At 36.6% G+C, this 20,247-nt stretch overlaps 1 protein-coding gene across 3 annotated transcripts; it reads left to right on the top strand.

Annotated features, from left to right (window-relative positions):
* Positions 1 to 7,745: 7,745 nt before the first annotated feature.
* Positions 7,746 to 16,519, top strand: stx19 (syntaxin 19). 3 transcript variants are annotated; one of them, XR_533080.2, is made up of 6 exons: positions 7,746 to 7,938; positions 10,285 to 10,569; positions 12,630 to 12,866; positions 13,297 to 13,509; positions 14,913 to 15,295; positions 16,151 to 16,519. XR_533080.2 is itself a non-coding variant. In XM_008403551.2 (5 exons), exons 2-5 carry the CDS (start codon positions 10,345 to 10,347, stop codon positions 15,147 to 15,149), a joined length of 912 nt encoding a protein of 303 aa, XP_008401773.1. In that variant the 5' UTR covers positions 7,746 to 7,938; positions 10,285 to 10,344; the 3' UTR covers positions 15,150 to 15,676. The 3 variants fall into 3 exon arrangements, 1 of the variants encoding a protein (XP_008401773.1); XR_533079.2 differs by lacking the exon at positions 16,151 to 16,519 and adding an exon at positions 15,378 to 15,676; XM_008403551.2 differs by lacking the exon at positions 16,151 to 16,519 and having other exon boundaries at positions 14,913 to 15,676.
* The last annotated feature ends 3,728 nt before the right edge of the window (positions 16,520 to 20,247 follow it).

The following is a 20,247-nucleotide window of genomic DNA, read 5'->3' as shown; positions in this document are numbered from 1 at the left end:
ACAAACTGTCATCAACAGATGTTGATAAGAGACGCCCTCGAATGAGATTGCTTCCTTCAGTATTTGATATTTATTTTTGCCTTGTCTCTGCTTTGCCTTACTTTTTTTTTTTTTTTTTAGCTTTTTGGTTGTCATAACTACAAAGCATTCAAGTATATCTCTGAGACAGGTATCAGAGGTAAAATATAAATTTCTTACACTCTTTTTAAAAATATATGAGTAAAAGCAAACCCTATTTTTTGACATCTTTACTCTGCCGGTTACTTTATACTATGTGTTTTTTCTTTAGTTAGCGCCTCTCTTTACCCTTTCCAAGTTTTTCCTCTTTCTACTGCCGTCTTCCAAGTTTGCATTTGGCAGATTCTCCCCAGCACTCCTGGATGTTTATGTTGGCATTTGGCAGGTTGTTATGAGGCCATGTGATTAATCCCCCAGGCAGGAAAAACAACATTAACCTGCCTCTCTACATTTGCCACTGCATCACCTTAGAGAAACACCTTGGTCCAGCAGCTAGTATAAGCACATTCAAATTTTTAACAGGGTCCTTAGCTTTCTACTTCAGATATATAGCCCACAGCAGTAAGAGTTGCAATTTTTATTTCCTAAATCATCCAAAATATGCATTTGGATTTAGTCAAATGTCATGTGGTATTGCTAGCCAGCACATTAGTTTGTGTTTTAGTTTTATTATTATAAATACAGTTTAAAAAAAAAAAGTTTTACTCTGATAGCATTCTGTATGCCTTTGAGACAGAAAAACTGTATTTTAATAATATACTGTTGCTTTGTTAAGTGGCTACATCCTGTGTCAATATAGCAAATATTATTGCAGCATTTCATTTGAATCTGTGGACAGCAAATGCTGAACAAGTTACTGTATGAAGTAAAAGTTTTTCCCCACATGTCCTCCCTGGAAAAATGTTTTACTTGAAAAGAAGTTTAAAAGAAAATAAAAGGGAGAGAGATAGTTTCCCTTTTTCTTTTCCTTATTAACAACAACTTGGATAATATGTCTTTAATATAAGGTAATTTCTCTTTAATATAAGATAATTTAATCATCAACATTGACTAATGTTAATGGTGTTTGCTTTGCTAAACTTGTTTAAGGCAACAAACAAACAATGGAAGCTAATTTTAGCCACTTCCATCAGAACATTTACTTTGAATCATTCTTCTTTTAGGGATGATCCACATCTCATAACTACAGGTGGTGGTTGGAACATAGACAGATAAATAAATCAAGAGTTTTACATTTTTACTTAGCTCTTTTGTCACCATTAAGAGGACTCTCGTATGCTTTACTGCAGTCAAAACCCCAATCAATTTATCCAATTTCCACTCTGTCCAATCATTCCCCTTTGCCAGTGGGGCCAATCAACCTTTTGGGGTCTCAAACTTTGAAGCTAGGACCTTGTGGGCAAGGGAACGTTTCTAGATTTAGATTTAACTTGATGAGCCATGCTGTGTGATTCAGAACTCTCAGTGTCCTGCCTTTATGCTGTCCAAAAAATATGGCAAACTACTCAGGACTGTCAAACGTTAAAGAATCAAGAGGGAGTCAACGATCTGTATATACAACACCAATAAGCAGAGGAACTTGTGAATGATAAAATATATATTCTGACAGGCTTGTTTCTCTTGATGTCACTGCACCCCACAGCTTTGTGTTTTCTCCTAAACATTTGTCTGTAGCATCCAGCCTTCTGCCAATGTTGGGATCCATCTGTCTTCCTCTCTGTTTGATGCAGATGGAACAACATGACAAGGGCACGGGAGCCAATCCATTCCAACCTTGTCATTTGCAGGCATTTCGATCTGCCACAGCACTCTTCCATCTCGATTAGGGGTGTCCTGCTGTGGAGAGACAAGCCTGTGGAAGTGCTTGTGCATGTTTGCGTGTGTGTGTGGTAAGGAAGCGGGAAAATGTGGTCTTTAGCTGAGGCAGTACTGTGATACTCATCTCTCTGAACCTGTCAAAACCAACACCATCGTCATGTTGAGGTTGTGAGAGGCAATGCCACTTTTCCACCTTCGTGGGAGTTACTGTTCCTAGGAGATGAATAGGAGATGTTAGAATATAAAGAAATACATGTCATAGATTAGCTATGTGCTAATATGGTACAAATGATGTGTTGATGATACCTATTTCAAACTCCCATGAACAACATATTATAGGACAATGGTTCCCAAACTTGTATCAGATGTGTCTATGTTCCAGCATACCTGGCCTCTTCTGCAGCCACCCAATGCTGCTAATCACCCACTCATCCAGGTTTTTGGAAGCAAAGAAACACCTAAAACCTACAGAACAGGTCCAGTTGAGGACCAAGTTTGGAAACCACTGCACCAGGGTGTCCTGATCAACAGGAAACATGTCAGTTTTTTTCTTATGTGATACAACCTTGGTTTTCAAGCAACATATGAGAAATACATTGAAAACGGAGAGAAAAAAAAACTTGTTCTCATTTTCTGAGCTGAGTTTTTTTTTTTCTCTTTTGTCTCTAATAATGCTCCAACCACCTCAGCAGATTTCCCAAAGCAATGTGCAAATTGAGTCACATTGTACACAAGTTATGATAATCAGAGGACAATATTCTACACAAACCTGATCTGGACTTAATCAAGGCTCATTCCCACCAGAGCCCGGCAGATGAGAATTTATTTACAGATGAGGCGATTCTTGATGTTTGCTTTATTATTTCAGTACAGTCCCATCTTGTTCAAACATACAGTATTATAGAAGACTCCCCCCAATCAAATACACACACACACACACGCACGCGCACRCACGCACACACACACACACCTACACACACCCACACACACACACGCGCACACACGCCAACACTTCCCTGACCTGTTCCGTTTGTTTGTCCAGACTAAATATGCTTACTGATCTATTTGGGTGACCACAAATCTCACCAGCCAGCTTTTAATATTTATCTTAGTCTGTTGTTGTATAGTTGTCCTTCAGAACACAGTAACAATTCTGGGAAGCACTGCTAAATATACATTTATCTGGAATGTTTAATGATAAGGATAATCTGTTCCTTTTGTATGTCTTCCAGACATTAAAAATGCTAAAGAAGGAATAAGGTCAAAATTAGACACTTGAAAAAAACAATTAAAGAATCAACTTTCTAAATAATGCTTAGATATTCAGTTACCATTTACCACCCATTAAAATAGATGATAAATGTTAAATAGGTAAAAGGCAGTCTTATAAGAAAAAAAAGTTTTTCATTAGCTTTAAGTCTTTTTGTTTCATTTTAATTATCATTGATGAAAAGTAATGATGAATATTTATTTTTCAAAAGTAAATATTTTTGAAAAATCTGCTTTTTCAAAAATATTCAAAATTCTAACCGTTCAACTCAAATCTTTTCTTCTGGTTAACTTAAATTTTCAACTCTTCAAAATGCAAAGTTAGAAAAGGTCACTGCAGTTAATATTGATGAATTGTTGGGTATTCATTATTTCAACCCTTTGTCATTTAGAACTTAGTAGTTTTGGTTGTTTCTCCAAATTTTTATGGTTAAAGAATTACAAGATTTAAAGTGATTTCTCAAAACACCATTGAAAAGATATAAAAAATTGACCTGCAATTATGGGGTTTGCTGCAATGCCAATAAGGATGTTTCCATTGATAGTCAAGAAGGACATAAACAACTTTCTACATGCTTTTCTATAATAAAATAAACCTTGATAGTCCATAATATATTTTATAAAAGCAGATTGTTACAAATGAGGCTTTGGAACCATGTTTTATGAAAATAAAGAGTATTTTAGAAATGTTCAGAACATAATAAGCAATGAAGATAAATTACACTTGAGATCTGAGCACTCTAGTTCCAAACCTATTCAGAATATTCCTCGATGTTGGTGATAATGCAATGGATAAACATTTCTGAAATGGAAGTGACAACATACTATCGGTACAGAATGCAACTGCGAATCGAAATGCAATAAATAGTTCCAGTGCTGAACTTTAAAAAATGATAGCAGGAAAGTTATTATTGTGATTGTGATGTGACGTTGGTGATTTAAGATTAAACTTTACACTGATATTACCTATGTAATTATAAATGGAGCTAAACCTACAATACGCTCATATGGAAATTAAAACCAAAATGACCCAAGGTAAAAAGTTCTTCACCTACCAAGGGGAGCATGTAATTTTCAGGTCACCGAATGTCATCTTAGTAGTCAAAGGAACCAACCCTGGTATCAATCTTAGGCTTAATGACAATGGTTTTGACCTCATTATCCTTGCCCCCCTGACCATCTCGTTCCCCTTACTCATTTATCTCTCCTTTTTTCTTTTTTAATTCTCCTGGTGTGTGACCCATATATCAGCCTCACGCTGGTCTTTTTTGAAAAGTTGGATATTGCCCTGCTATGTCATCTGTACATGGCATGATGGAGGTCTCTCTGTGACTCCACATAATTGAAGAGTACACCATGGCGGTGCCACTTCTGCTATTGGACAACTTAATATCGTTTTTCACTGCAAAAGCAATGGTTATAGCCATATGTAGCTGGCACCAAGTGAAAAGAATGTTGGTAATAGCATAAACTTTTAATACCTCATATACCGTTTTATTAACGCGGCATTCACAGATACTGCATATCTTCTTTCTCTCTCATTCAGGGATGAAGCTGAGAGGTTGTTTGGGAGCTTTTTTCTCCCTCCATTCCTCTCTAGTTCTCTCTTTCTTTCTCTCGTTTCCTTTCAATGAAGAGTCTCAAAGCTCTGCTTCTGACATTCCCTCTGTTATAGAAATACCAAGAGAGCTCTCCAGCAAACTCTACTTGATACAGTGACTGAGACATCCCGACATGCTCTGCAGAATTGAGTGTATTTGAGATAAAACACCAGGGAGATATTGCACTTTAATGCTTTTCAGATCATGTTCTTCCACAATTAGGTTTACGAATGCTGGCATGTTCATCTTGAAATACTTTCTGTTTATTGTACTCTTTTGCCTTTTTAATACTTTCTCATAAATAGTTATTTCTTTTCAGCAGACCTCACATTTATTCTGTGTCATGATGCCTAAACTGCAGCCCCCGCTTTTCCTCCACTGTGGAGATGAAGCCATTACTGTTTGAAAACAGTTATCTCGTTTTTGGGGACATGTTTTAAAGTGATGTGTTTCCTTTCCTGATTATAGCTTTTTTTTTTTTCCAAATAACTTTTTCTTATGTGATATAAATGCATTTTTTCTGCAAGTATTTACAGTGTTTAGTCTTTATACATCACATTATATATGACTAGCTAAAGTTAGTTTATGTTCATTTTCATGCACATTCATGATACATTTTAGTTAGATGTTTATCAGACTGCATGGGTTTAGTTTTAACAAGCATTATATGTGAAGCCTGGCGCTCTAAAAATCTATACCGTTTCCAATCAAATAAACTTGATTGGAAACGGTATGCCACCGTTTCCAATCAAGTTTATTTACCGGTAATCAATTTTTATTCAGGTAATTTGTGAGGTTTGTATCTAAATGTTTCACATCTAAATGTTTCACATCTAAATGTTTCACATCTAAATGTTTCACTCATACGTGAAACATTTAGAAACAGCAGATGATCAGGTTCACTATGACTTTAAAGGGCATCATTTCTTTTTGGATGTTTGTGATCACATGGGAAGGTCATAGGTCAGGTCAGTCATTTGTTTGTGGAAAACCTGCATGAAAGGACAGAGTAGAGTTTGTTTGCATCCCTCTGCTTTGAACCTTAGAGAAACTTTGTTTTTCCGCAATTAGTTCTGGAAATATTGTTAGGAAACATGTCAGTGAAGATGAAGACAACTTTACTTTTGTGTCTGAGTCATCATGAAACTATTTCAATGCTTAAAGTATCTGTTTAGTTGTCTGTCACTACATGTAGAGCTTCATGCATAGGAGACTAAATTCTACAGATTATGCTGGTAAAATTTTGCTGTCTTATTAGAAGTCATCTCAAAACAAAAACAAAAAGAAGCACAAATTCATTAAATTCATTATTATGACAGTATAATAATTAAAACAGAGGTGTCTTAGATTTGAGTTGTTGCTTTTACTATAACATGAAACAATTGTTTAACAACAAAATTATTGTGGCCATACTTTGAGGTTTCATCATAACTTTATGCCATATTTAGTATTTAAATAGACTTATGGCAAAGTCTGATACAAAGGAGTAAAAAAATAATAATTTTCAGACATACATGTATACCATATGCTCTAATGTGTTTCCAATATTTTGGAATATTTAAAAAATATATTTTCATACCAATAAAGGCAGCTATGCAAACTTGTTTTGAATATTATTTCCCAATCAGTATGCAGGCATCATGGTGGCACACAGACACTTAGCTTTTAGTTCAATCACATTTTGAATAGACTAGAACCAATTAAGAGATTTCAAGATGGGATCATGTTTTCCCAAAGGTTTGTGAGGTTAATCGCACAGCAGCGATAGAGAGAAAATAATCAGAGCCAAATGATGAGTTACTAATCATCCACAGAACACAGGCTCACCTTCTGCACTGAATGCTTGTTTCCATTGTGATAAGGTTGGAAGTAACTCGGTATAATCAGTACAAGCAGTTTAACTTTATTGTGATAAGCACATTTTCCTTTTAGGAATAATTTGGGTTACATGATCTCTCCTAGCTATTATTATTTTTTAAATGTTTTTTTTTGTCCTATGCAGCTAAAGCATAGTCTGCCAAAATTTTGATGGATACTTCAGTGTTACATAATTTTCAAATCAGCGTTTCCGTGGTGTCAGTAGAACAAGCAACAAGGCTGATCTGTCCAGCTTGTTTCATATYGGCTGACAAATGATGAGATGCGTGGGGCAAGTTTTTTTCTTTTTTGGTGTCGAGGAAAATGTTTTCTCACGAGACAAAGTGTTTCCCTAAATCAGACAGGCACCATGGTGTTGAGAACCTATTGACAGACAAAGACATAAAGAGACAAAATGAGAATTAAACAATACTGTGACACCAAAGGCTAATAAAGGAAACAATATTTTTGCCAAAGAACCAGGGTAACAACCTACAATCAGGATATATAAACATGGAACGGACATCTACAATTTTTATATTCTTATTTTCAACAAAAGCTCTTCAAAACCTAATTAAATTGTTTCTAGTAGAATTGCTGCAGAAACCTCTTTTTGTATGTGCTCCATTTCTCTAATAAACTTTGAAAAAATAACTTTCACAGAGCAGAAAAGAGCAAACCACTTTACTGCATTGTTCTGAGTGAAACGCTCCCTTCCCGTGTTGAAAGCATTCCTGGATATATGGGGCCTGTCAGTAGACATTTATCAAAAATGCTCAGCAGATATTCTGGGGTCTAACACTCTTAGATCAACAGAGATTTAAGCTGGGAATTCAACCACTTCACGTAAAATTAACTCAGCAGATCAGAAACCTAATGCTAAGGTTGACACCCAAACCGCAGTTCCTATTGTTTGGCATTAGCTGTGTACACAATACGCTTCTATTTGCTCTGCTCTATTTTCCTCTTCAAGAATTAGCCTTGGGGTAGGGTTTATGAATTCACTGTGCTCACTATGCCATCCCTGCCTCCTCATTTACTTAATCGTGTCACCTCTCATTTCTTTGTGTAAGTAAACAGGCCTTTAGACTGCTGCCTTCTTATTGGCCGTCTGCAAGGTGTTTTTTTTTTTTTTTTTTCCTTTCTGGAGAGGGGGTGGTGCTTGAAACTGGCTTCATCAGACTTCCTTAAAACTATTGGAGCTTTGAGTGCAACTTTTTCTGTGAAGCAGCTTTTGGTATAACTGTTGCTAAGTGTTAAAGTTATTTACTTCTAGCTTATAAGGATCAACAGGAGATCATGGAGTTACAATAACTGATTCCACTGAATGTCTAAGTAGGACTCATCAACAGAAAATCCCTGATGAAACACTGAGGTAAAGTATACATTTCAGAATTCAACTTGTATTCATGAATTTTAACTTCCATTTAACTGTTTTCTTAGAAATTATGATACATAGCAGGTATAATATGTAGGTATGCTCAAACCTATGAATGTTATGTATTTGTGTTGGTTTCTCTCCATTATTTGGAATTTCCTGCTTGGAGTATTCAGTTAAAGAAAATATTTGCAACTGAAGCTCAACTGCTTGCCTGGGAATTTGGAGCACCGAAACAAGAATATGACATAATGTGTTGAACTACAAAGACAATCAGCAAATGAACAACGCACATTTGGACAGTTCTCCGATAATACCAGCATGGAAATAGGAGAATATCAACAAAAGGCTCCCGTCAGAAACATAGACAAAGGAGCAGATGTGTGGAAGGAAAACACTATTTGCTTTTTTTATGGAACAAAGAGAGAGAGAGAGAGAAAGAGAGAGAAGTTGAACTCCTTGAACCGTGTTCCACTTTCTTTCGGGTTTTTAGGCTAAACACTGCAGAATGTGCTTCTAAATCCTTCCAGCAATTTTTTAATCAGCTCCTCTGTGTCGAACAGGTAGGGAGGAAAATAGAGGGCAAAATGAGGAGTTCAGCACAGAGGATACTTATTTCTGAGGTATAAGACTTTTATATTTGTTGAAACATGTACACACCAAGTTGTGCTTTTAGAATCTACAGAGAAATAGGTTAGTCTGTGATTAGCAATGCTTCATTTCCTAACATCCAAACCCTCTGTTCCCACAACACAATCACATGCTCACCAAAGATTACGCCCTGACCTCTAAGGTACAAATCCGTGTGGTACGAGGGCAGTTCAGAATGTTTGGCATGCTGTTTTAATGCAAGACAAATAATTGCCAAACGTAAGTGACTTAGAACAAATTAGAGTTTGGGTTTCATGCTTTCTTTCTGTACTGCATCCTGCTTTAGAACTGCCAGAATAAGCATATTAAAATACCCACTTAAAAAATTGCTGGGGTTAGAGTTACTCTACGCATTTATCTTACTTGTAGTAATATTCATAGCTTAGTTTATGTGGGTACAGATATTGTTTTGATATATATTTTTTTATTAAATGCAATTTGCATACACTTCATTTACGGTAATCTTTTTTCCTTAGAAAGAAAACTGAAGTAAAGTTTCTCCCAAGCTTGGTTTTGTTGGCTTTGCTGATAAAGTCAAGTGACTCGGTTCTCATGGATAAATCTTCTCCAGTCAGTCTGACTGATGCTGCAGATAAACAAGCAGATAAACTTTTCCCCTCATCATGCTGGTTTTATGTAGCTAAAGCGTGCTATTTTAGTGAGGAAGGTTAATAGTGTTATGTATGTTTTCTTTCTAGCAAGATTCCTAAAATAATAATAATAAAATAATAATAATAAAAAACAGATGTTTAGGCATATTTTTGTACAATTCAAATCCAGCACCTTCCACCCGTACATCCATTATCTTCGGTCTATCTGAGGTCGGGTGTTGGGGGCAGCAGACTTCCCTCTCCTCTTCCTCTTGGGTCAGCTCCTTAAGGGGAATCCCAGAGCGTTCCCAGGCCAGCGGAGAGACAGGGCAGGCCAGCAGAGAGAGTCCCTCCAGCATGTCCTGGGTCTTCCTCTGGGTCTCCACCCGGTGGGACCTAATCGGAGCACCTAATCAAACCTGAAGCTTATAAAAGTGGTGTGCAAGCCACCAATCCTTTACTTAACATTAGATTTTAACACCAACTTTTATCAAAGTAATTTATTATCCACCATATAATTTTGGATGAAAAAGTTTTACTTTTTTTTACAATCAAGTATTTAAACATATAATGTGATTTTCCTCTGTGTCTTTTTGCCCCTTTTCTTGTTCACATAATTTCTTTTCCACGTTCTTTCATTTCATACTTATTAACAAACTACCTTTGTATCCATTTACTTTATGTATCACTACCCAGATGATTATCTCATCTGGGTAGTGATACATTTCAATAAATTAATTGAGATAAACATTTTCTCAGACATGCATCCTTACGTTAATTGTACTAATTAATGTGCTGAAGTCTCTTGCGAAACACAAGCATTTTAGACCTCTAATCAAATCAATGCAACTCTGACGTCCAGCAATCACAAAATGGTGTTTTCTTGAAGAAGAATATGAGTACAACATTGAAAAGTATTTTTTACGAGTGGCATGTTTCGGTGAAGGCCTGGATCTGTAACTATAAACCACCTGAATATAATTTTTTATATCGGTGGTGGCTGAAATTTTCAGCAACCTTTCAATTTATTTCTTCCAGTTATTACGAGACACGGACAGGTGTGTGTCATGATGAACCTCACAAGTTTGTTCTTTCTTTTCAGAATTATCCCATTTCAGTGTCTTCAAAGACGCCGTAGTTTTGAAGAGAGGGGATTTCCACAATGAGAGATCGGTTGGAGGAGCTGCACCAGACAGCTCAGGAGTTGTCGGAGACAACAGCCAGCACTACCAACCCTTTCTCAGAGGAGGGTGATGATGATGATGAATCTGTGGAAGCTGGGACCATTACCCAGCAGGCCGTGGTGTTTGAGGAGGAACCAGTCATTCAGAATTTCCTCTCCGAGGCTCAGCAAATCAGAGATGACATCTCCACACTTGAAACAGAGGTTAGGTGGGGAAAAAATGACAGAGACAGGCTAAAGTATTCATGCCTTGTGAATGTTGCATCAACTTTCCACATATTTCTTCTGGAGGTGAAAGGGTTATGACTGTACCAGCTTTGCACATGTACAGATGGAATTGCCAATTATTCCCTAGCATAGTCTGACGGATTGTGGGGCGTCTGTAAGGATCAATTTTGAACTATTGACACAGATTCTAAAATGAATCCAGATTTGACCATTCGGCTATTATGACACATTGTTCTAAACCACTCCATTATAACTTTGTCTTTAATTGTCCTTGACATGTTCACTGCAAAAACACAAAATCGTACCAAGTGTTTTAATCGAGTTTTTTGTGCAAATATCTCAATAGACTTGAATACAACAGCGCTAACTTAAAAGCAACTTTTCATCAATATAGAGGAGTTTGTTTAAAGTGACTAATTCTTGTATATTGATAAAAACTATTAGTTTCAGTGGCAGACATTCTCTTGAAACAAGACAATTTTCCTATGTTTAAGTGAAATAATCTGCTAGTAGAAGTATCAATATTTACCAATATGCAAGTTACGTGCTAGTGAGATTTGTGTAATTCAAGGGTAATGAAATATTTGAACTAGAAATTAAACAAAACATAAGATTTTGTGTTGTTGCAGTGTTAGACCTCCACTCCAGCCTTGTCTTCTATGTGGTATTCTTCCAGGATTGCCATTTGCCTAGTTTAATCCATAAACCCTACGTCCCTGCTAAAGAAAACCCACTCTACATCACCACCACCACCACCATCGAGTTTTAATCTGGGCATGGAATGTTCTGGGTTATATATAGTGCTGTTTTTCCACCATGAATAGTGTTTTGCACGTGGGACTAAATGTTCATTTTGTAACGGTCTCTTTAGCTACAAGTTTACTTTTTCTGCTACACAATTTGTGGCAAACTCCAAACAGTATGTTTCCAGTCGTCACACGCTTTTTCTGCAAAACTGATTGAATAATGCCCGTTTAGATGTCCAAAGCTTGAAATATTGTTTTCTAGCCTAAACCTGCTGAAGCTTTCTCCTCTATTAATGTGTTGCTTGGTTTTTAGGGATGCTGTTTACTAAATAATATTCTGTAATGAACCTCTCAGGCTTTCTCATTATAAATAATGATATTTATAATGAGATTGAATTACTCACATGCCTGGTAAAAACCAGCCTCTTCTTCTGCGCTTTGCTTTGTACAGAAGGTCTGAAACAATGCTTGCTGGAGGTGTGGACTCTGCTGAAGTTTTAAAAGATTGGATCTAATTTTACCCAATCGCTAAAGTTTTGCCATGACATATGTAATGCGCCTGCTTGATGAATCTTACTGGTAATGACTCTGAGCGGATTAGGTCCATAATGACTCAATATTTGAAAGTGTGTTCAACATGGAGTGAATGGCTTCACTCATTTCCTCCACCACCATTGCCAAGATGCCATCGTATTAAGGCGAGCTACAATTTGAAAAAGGACGCAATCTTTCACACTTTACTTATTTGCCCGGTTGAAATTTCACCAGAGAAATCCAAGATGGAGCTCTGAAGGGAGATGAGAATGAAATAGAAATGCGTAGAAAAGCAGAGGCCAGGCTAACAACAGACAAGGGATATTATTACTTATGAAAGAAGTTGGTTGCACTGCTTTTTTAAAGGGTATTAGATTAAGGGGAGTGAATGCAAATATACTATACTTTTTTTAATAAAAGCTTTTGAAAAGTATTTCTAATCTTCCTTCAAAATCCAAATTATGTGCTGCTTTGTGTTCATCTCTCTTACCACATTTAATAAAGAGAAGGTTGCAACATAATCACTAACCATTATGATAGTAGAAAAAGACGAAGAAGTTTCAATACTTTTCACAAAAACTCATTTTGCTACTGATATTCCTCTTGTAATTTTATAATTTTCTGAATTATAAAATTACGTATTCGCTAACTCATATTTAACACAGAGGACTGACTTGAGATATTAGAAGATACCCTGTGTTTTCTTTTCAAGTGATGTTTGTGGCTCATACTAAAACGTTACGTCTACCGCTGTAGGTCCTGAAGTTCTGTCAGCAGCAGAAGACCCTGGTGGCAGCCATGCGTCGCTTCAGCGTGATGAAGAAAGAGAGCAGCATAACACGAGACATCAAGCTGCAGGCCGAAAGCCTCCACCGCCGTTTAGACGGCCTTTCAAAACAAGCCCAAAGAGCTGAAGACCAGCTGGGAACTAATGCTGTCGCAGTGAGAATACAACGCTCCCAGCATGCAGCTCTGCATCGCAGATTTCAGCAGGTCGGAAAGGACAGCCTTCCCTTTGCATTTGACACTTGAAACAACTTTGTTCCGCTGCCTCTATTCTCAAGCTGCACGAATGCACATGAATAGAAGATATGCTTCGTAAATGCATAAAACACATTGACAAATGGAAAGATTGAATAAGAAATCTTTTTTTTTCCTCTCTATAAAAATATCTATGTTATAATAAACATACTCATTTTGGAGTCTGAAAACAGCACTGATAGAACTGAGGCACATATAATTACTTACTTTGTGTCTTTCTACACCAACATGTGCAGATGCACAGTGAATGCATAGTGTGACGAAGCTCAAAAAATCAAACATAAATTATGTATATGCTAAAAAAGATGGGGGTGAAATGCCCTCTCATTCTTCAACCCCCGCCCTCCTTTCTCATTTTCTCTTTTGCTATAATTACTTCCAGGTGATGCGCCAGTATAATGAAGGTCTGCTGACCAAGCAGGATCGTTGTAAGCACTTCATTATGCGGCAGCTGGAGATATTGGAAAAGAGTGTAACAGAGGAGGAGGTGAATGAGATGGTCGCCACAGGAAATTGGGAGGTGTTCAACGAGAACCTGCTAAATGATGTCAGAATCACACGGGCACAACTGTCTGAGATCGAACAGCGACACAGGGTGAGAGCAAAAAGAAAAAGGGTCATAAAAGTCTTGGAAAATGTTTCTTTAAATAATTATACTCCCTAAATAGCTAAGTGGAAAGTTCTTCTTGATAAACCTGTCTTTGTCAATATCAAATAAAATTTTGCAAAAGAAACACAAATCTTTCTTAATCAGGCCCTCTTCACATTTGATAAAGACCAGCAGTGACTGGTAACCAATTACATCCACTCAGTTACATTTACATGAGTGACTTTTTGGGAAAAGAAATGTACTTTTACTCTACCGTACTTAATGCTTTAACCAGATTGATATTATGCTACTTTTACTTGAGTACAATTTCTGGATATTGCGCCCACTGGGATTAACCTCACAAATTAAGAACAAACATATGCTAATAGAAGATGCATGAGATACAGAGACAAACCTACAAGCTTTGAATTTGAAGTGTATTTTCGATCTGCTTCTAATTGTGACATTGTTGTTCAAAAAGTTACAGAAAACACTATGTCACTGGAAGTACTTCATATAAGTTTTGAATTGAAAAAAAAATGGTTTGGAAATGTGTTTTTTCTCTTGTAGTGCAATTATTTATTTATTTTCATTTTAATCTTTAAAATAACAGTCTTTGCACTTATATTTTTTTCTGGTAGATTATATCTCCATAAAATACTAAGTCAGATCTTTTTACAAATTTTTGAGCATTTTCTTCAATGGCTACTTTTACCTGAGTGAAATTATACTGGCCTAGTTCTGCTGTTACTCGAGTACAACTTTTGAATGTCAGTGGATTTTCTGAAATTTGAAAATTCTTATTTCAGCGTATAGGGAAGAATGAGCCTAAAGCTCTTGTAGGTTTTGCCTTATGTCTTTTTTGGCAGACGTATCACAGCACTGCAGTTCCTAATAATCCTAGAAATGTTCCTATAAATGGGGAAGGGTTCTGCATTTCCGTCATCAGTTTTACTTTCACCATGGAAGCAAGAACACTATTAGTATTAGTATTTTTCTAATTTCTTCAGCAGCACAACAGAAAACTGTTGAGAGATTTTTCTGTATAAATTGAATAAGTGGTTTTGTGCAATAATGGCAGCCTGTTGTGGCAGGTGTTTGAAAAAAACTAAATCATGCACTCCATTTTGTACAATGGGGAGTTCACTATATGCACCACAGCAAACAACTAGAAGACTCAGCACAGACTATTCATGTTCTGGCTGATTTTTAATGTGCTCTTAATCCAAGGTAAAGGGGCTTGAGGAGGACAAAAGCTTGTCAAATAATCTTTCAAAATGTAAAAAAAAAAGAAATCAAAGTCTGAGACAAGGTCACTTTAAGAGTTTGTAGATTACGATCTCCATTACCCAACTAATGTCCCTTTTTATGTCTGTTATAATATTTATGTTATCTTCCTCCACACCCAGGAACTCTTGAGCCTGGAGAACAATATGAAAGAGCTAAGAGACCTCTTCATGGATATCTTCATGCTTGTAGAGGAACAAGGGGCTGGCATTGAACACATCCAAACTAATGTTGAGCGAACACAAGATTACGTAGCTGCAACTAACGAGAAGTTCAAGGCGGCTGCAAGATATAAGAAGAAGAACCCGATTCGACAGCTGTGCTGCTGCTGCTGTCCTCCCTGGAGATGCTGCATGTGAAACAAGAGCGTTTTGTGCCTGAGAGTTCGTTCCAAATAAGGTTTTATTTCAAACACTCGTGACTAACTTGGAAGTCAGCGACACAAGTGACATTAAAAGGAGGGTAAAGGTGTCGAAGTGGTGGCTGCTGCTAAAAAAGAGCAATGGTGAGTAGAGACGCAGCAGAGCACAGAAAACAATTAGAGAGGAGGGCAGGAATTGCAATGGGAAGGTACTTGTTTCTTTCAGGAGGAGGCGAAGCGACTGCGATTGGAAGAGACAGTTCAGTGAGTTCTACTCACCAACATTGTTGCTTATTGGAGACCTTCACTGTCATCTGACAGAGGTCACAAACAAGAGGAGGCTACTGACACTGCTGGATCAGCAAAAACAATACTCCAGCCCTTCTTCCCGAAAAGTGAAGCACTGTTTTTATCCCCTCTGCCATAAGAATTCGAATGGGGATAGAGTTGTTTTTTCAAAACATGCACTTTATAGGATTCACTTTTCTTTTTGGGGGGCATGAAGTAACATTTTCTCATAATGAGGAGAATTTTATTTTCAGAAAAAAAATATATTTTGCATTCATTTTATTTTTGGCAATGTGTTGATTTAAAAAAAAATACATGAGTACATGTACTGTATTTCAAGTCCTAATCATTTTTAATTATATTTTGTATTAATTTATGCAATTTTGTGTGAGCAGAATACAAATATTTCTGGCATGACAAAAACCTTTGAACGTTGCTAAATTTAGTCACTGGTCATTTAAATGAAATGTAACACATCATTTTTCAAAGTTTCTTTCTTTGTGTCTGATATAAATTTTAAATTTGCATGAAAACTGTGAGACCCCAGTCAGCATACTAAGATGTGTTTTATTATATCAGTGAGTGAAAAAGGGAGTAGTGGCCTCGAGGAAAGAAGCCTAAATTCTGTGAATTTTACATTTAACTCATAAATAGAATCAAAACACCCATAACTACTGACTGACTTTTCTCTTACCATTTTCTTGGATTCAGCTATGACTGTTAATTCACAACGTCAGCAAAGTAATGGGAAATCAAGTGCTGAGCAATGCATTCATCACTGGTCTGGTGAACCAACCTCTACCCAGAGATGACGATGGCGTTCCTCTGTGACTCAGCGGCCGACGGTGTCCGGTGTCCACGACAAAATACAGGTGCTGCTGGGTGTGGGAGTGAGAGCCAGCCTGGAAAATCCAGTTGGACCACTTTTCCCAGGATTTGTTGGGAGAAGTGTATAAACAGAACGGTTAACCTGAAGCAGATTGCTGAAGACGTCTCTGCTCCTCTGCTTATGAATGTTTTAGTTTCTTAGGATTCCGTCTCAAAAACATTGACACAAATAAAGGATTACATATTTCAAAATCTGTTTATTGACCTTCCTGCGACTTTCACAAATTTAGCTCAAGTCCAAAGCTTCTATTTAAGTGTTTTATAACTTTTTTTATTCGCTTCTTTACTTTTTTTTATTTTGGTTCGGTCGAGGAACATGGTGTGACAGATGAAAGGTGATGTATGCGATGACTTCCGCCTGTAGCAAGAAAACTCTTTCGACGAAGCAGATTCTCTGTGTTGTACATCAGGGTTAGAATCACAACATGAGACCAAAACATGAAGGCATCAGATATTCAATTTTTACTATGTAAACCAGAGCAAAATACATGTAATGCATATATGAGCACTTTCTCTTGAGGTTGTAAAGTAAAATGAAATTCTGCTGCAAATTCCAAATTTCCTGAACAGCAACAATGCCATCCAGTGTTCAATAAGATAACTACTAGTTTAAAATTGGTTGTCACTTAACACTCAAGGGCAAATGGACACCAGTATGGACTCTCAGAAAAGAAAAAGTGCAGACATTTTTTTTTTTCACACAGGATGAAAAAATATCAAACATTTCAAACAATCAAAGAAGTAAATTTAAAATCTCAGGTTTTACTGCAAGCAAGCATTTTAAAGTGGCCAAATGCTTTTCACATGTTTGTAAAGTACATTAAAAAAATACATTAGAAAAAAGAAAAAGTAAAGCTCCAGTAGGGAACTTAAAACATATGTTTTTCACATATTTGTTAAAACTGTCACTATGTTGTGACAGTAAAACACGAGACAGTCTGTGAAACATTTGAGCTCCTCTTTCTCCTCCCTGTGGTCCTACTGACATCGGCAGAAATACATACACCGCTCCCAGTGAGAAACAACCATTCGGAGTCAGGAGGAAGGTTTCAGGGATGTCAATCAAGTTTGTGCATGTGCTGCCGGTTTGCACTGTCATCTGCACTGACAGTGGAGAAACTACTGGAAAACCATTTTTCCATCATCATCGGTGACATACAGAAATATCCTATTATGATCACCTCATTAATGCATGGCATCTCAGTCTCTTCATACCTCACAATATAATCAACACACAAATGAAAACTGTTACTTAACAATATTCAAATACATTTGTGCTTTCAGTATAGACAATATATTTATAATTTATAGATTTAGCTACAATAATATTGCAAATATATGACTGAAGGATGAGTTTCGGTAGGCAGCTAAGTTACAAGAGGTATTATTCCTAATTGTTTTCCACCTCATTGTTTTACACCGCTTTGTGTTTCATAAGTCACACAAAGCATCATGGGTCATAAAAAAGTGGATTTTATTTTTAGTTCAATTTATTACCTTGCAACTATTCTGAAATAAATAATTTTATTGCTTCTGTAACATTTGTGTTTCTCATATTTTATTTAAAGTCCATGCAACGTATAGTTTTGTACATGTGCAATACTGAAAACACATGTCTTTGCAAAGAATCCCTTCGTTGAGTAACAGTAACTGTTGTTATGGAGAACTGACACAATTTTACTGACCGTTTCTGACTGTTTTATCAGACCATCAAAATCTAAACACAGCCATATCCAGCCCTGAGAAAGATGGATACCAAAAGAAATGCAAAGCCAGTATGGCAGCTCCAGTAGCAGCTCAAGCTCCAGAAGAATTGAATACATGCATGTAGGTTAAAATCGTGAAGCTGCATGTTAGAAAATTGAAATTAAAACAAAGGACAAAAGAATTGTGGGAGAGTACAATTAAATTAGTTAAAAATAGCTAAAGATACAGCTAGGGACTGCAAATTTATTTTTACAACTGTACTCTAAGTAGTTTGGTTCCTCAACAAGTTAACTCTGAGAGTTTTATTATTGTAAAATTAACATAAGTCAGATTTCTTCCCTCTACTAGTCAATTAAAACCATTAATAAATAGCCTTATTTTGCTCATAATCAACACATCCACCAGAGGGCGATGTTATGAGGCAAAGCAGATATCCATCCATCCATCCATCCATCCATCCATCCATCCATCCATCCATCCATCCATCCATCCATCCATCCATCCATCCATCCATCCATCCATCCANATCCATCCATCCATCCATCCATCCATCCATCCATCCATCCATCCATCCATCCATCCATCCATCCATCCATCCATCCATCCATCCATCCATCCAATACAAACCCGTAACCATGTGTGAACACAATCATAAAAGCAAATATTGGTCATGATAATTTGTTGAGGTGAAATGTAAGTATGTATGCAGTGTCCATATAGACATGTATCCAAGGAGAAATGTGAAAGACAAAAAGAAGCAAAAACTAATCAGAGGAGTAAAGGTGCAGTGTGTGACAATGTGGAATACTAAAAGGTTAGTTTCTGCACCACTTGCATTTCGGCTGCAAACGATCAAGGAAAAGAACATTGTGAGAAGTGTGGAAGGAAGAGAGAACATGGTAAAATAATCTATATCTATATCAGTTTTGTAGAAATGTAAAATATTTAATTAATTCACTAATCCTCTAACCTAAATCTCTGATTAATTATTTATAGCAATACTAAAAAAATATTTCAAATTAAGTCTTCAATTTCTATTTTCCAACTTCAATGTTGCATCTTCAGATATTTTGAACATTTTTGACATTTTCTTTTTTCCTAGGAATGTATGCAATGTCTAAATATTACATCCAGTATAAAAACAAATGCTTTACAGTGCTGTTTTAAAAATATTTCTTCAGCAAATAGATCAGTCTTTTTTTTTTTTTTTTTTTACAGAGACAGAAGCATCACCACTGTCGCCTGGGGAGGTAACAAAGCAGGCCTGTCTGACAATAATATGGCTTCTTTTCCTAACAATATAAAATCAATAAAACAGATATGGTCATTTTAGAGCATGTTATTGAAACCTATTGCAGGCCTTCACTGACTAATGCAGCTTGATGTTGAATATTGAAAATTGTTTTACCGCATTCCAATTTTGTTGCATTTCTTTACAAAAACAATAAAGATACTTTGCTAAGCATGTGTAAATTGTTGCTACAGTGATTATGTCAGGGATGCCTTTCGATTATTTGACAGATGGCTGGATTATTATGAGTGGGAGCGCTGCAAATCAAACCACAAACAAGCTTTAGACGCGTTAGCTCACAACTAATATTCCAATCCTTGCTTTTCACGCTGTTTTATGCATATTAATTCATATTCCACTGATCTAAGATGTTGTGCCAGATATAGTTGTCATTTGTGGTTTTTGAGAAGGACCACCACACAGGCAGGAGGTAGGCATTACTATACTGGGAGTGATTTAATAACGAAAGACAAATGAGGAAAAGTGCGCAGCAGGGAACAAAGGAAAATAAATCAATAGGGAGAAAACCTCCGAGGCACACAGGAAACAGGAAAGTTCTACCACAAATAAAAGAACGCAAAAGTAAAAATACAAAAGAGGGTAATTAATGGGATGATGATCAGGTGAATCTAATTAACTGATGTGTCAGTTGGGAGGGGAACCAAGCTGGGGCAACTGAGGAGAAACTAGTAAATACTATGGGAGAAAATGGAAAGAAGAAACTCTGACGATAACCGATAGAAGGAAACGTAGGGATGAATAAAACAATTATAAAAGAGAATCAAGGAGATCAACAAAGTGCATTATATCATAATCGCATCAAATCTGTGACAAAACCCCCCACTTTTGTTGATTTTCACATTGACATTGAGGTTTCATAATCTGAGCTCTTTTCATTTCAACTCTGTTCACAGACAGTCAC

The sequence above is a fragment of the Poecilia reticulata genome, linkage group LG2 (genome assembly GCF_000633615.1).
Source record: "Poecilia reticulata strain Guanapo linkage group LG2, Guppy_female_1.0+MT, whole genome shotgun sequence".
In the NCBI taxonomy this organism is placed as follows: Eukaryota; Metazoa; Chordata; class Actinopteri; order Cyprinodontiformes; family Poeciliidae; genus Poecilia; species Poecilia reticulata.
The sequence above is the reverse complement of the archived record's forward strand: the minus strand, read 5'-3'. Positions and strand labels throughout refer to the sequence as shown.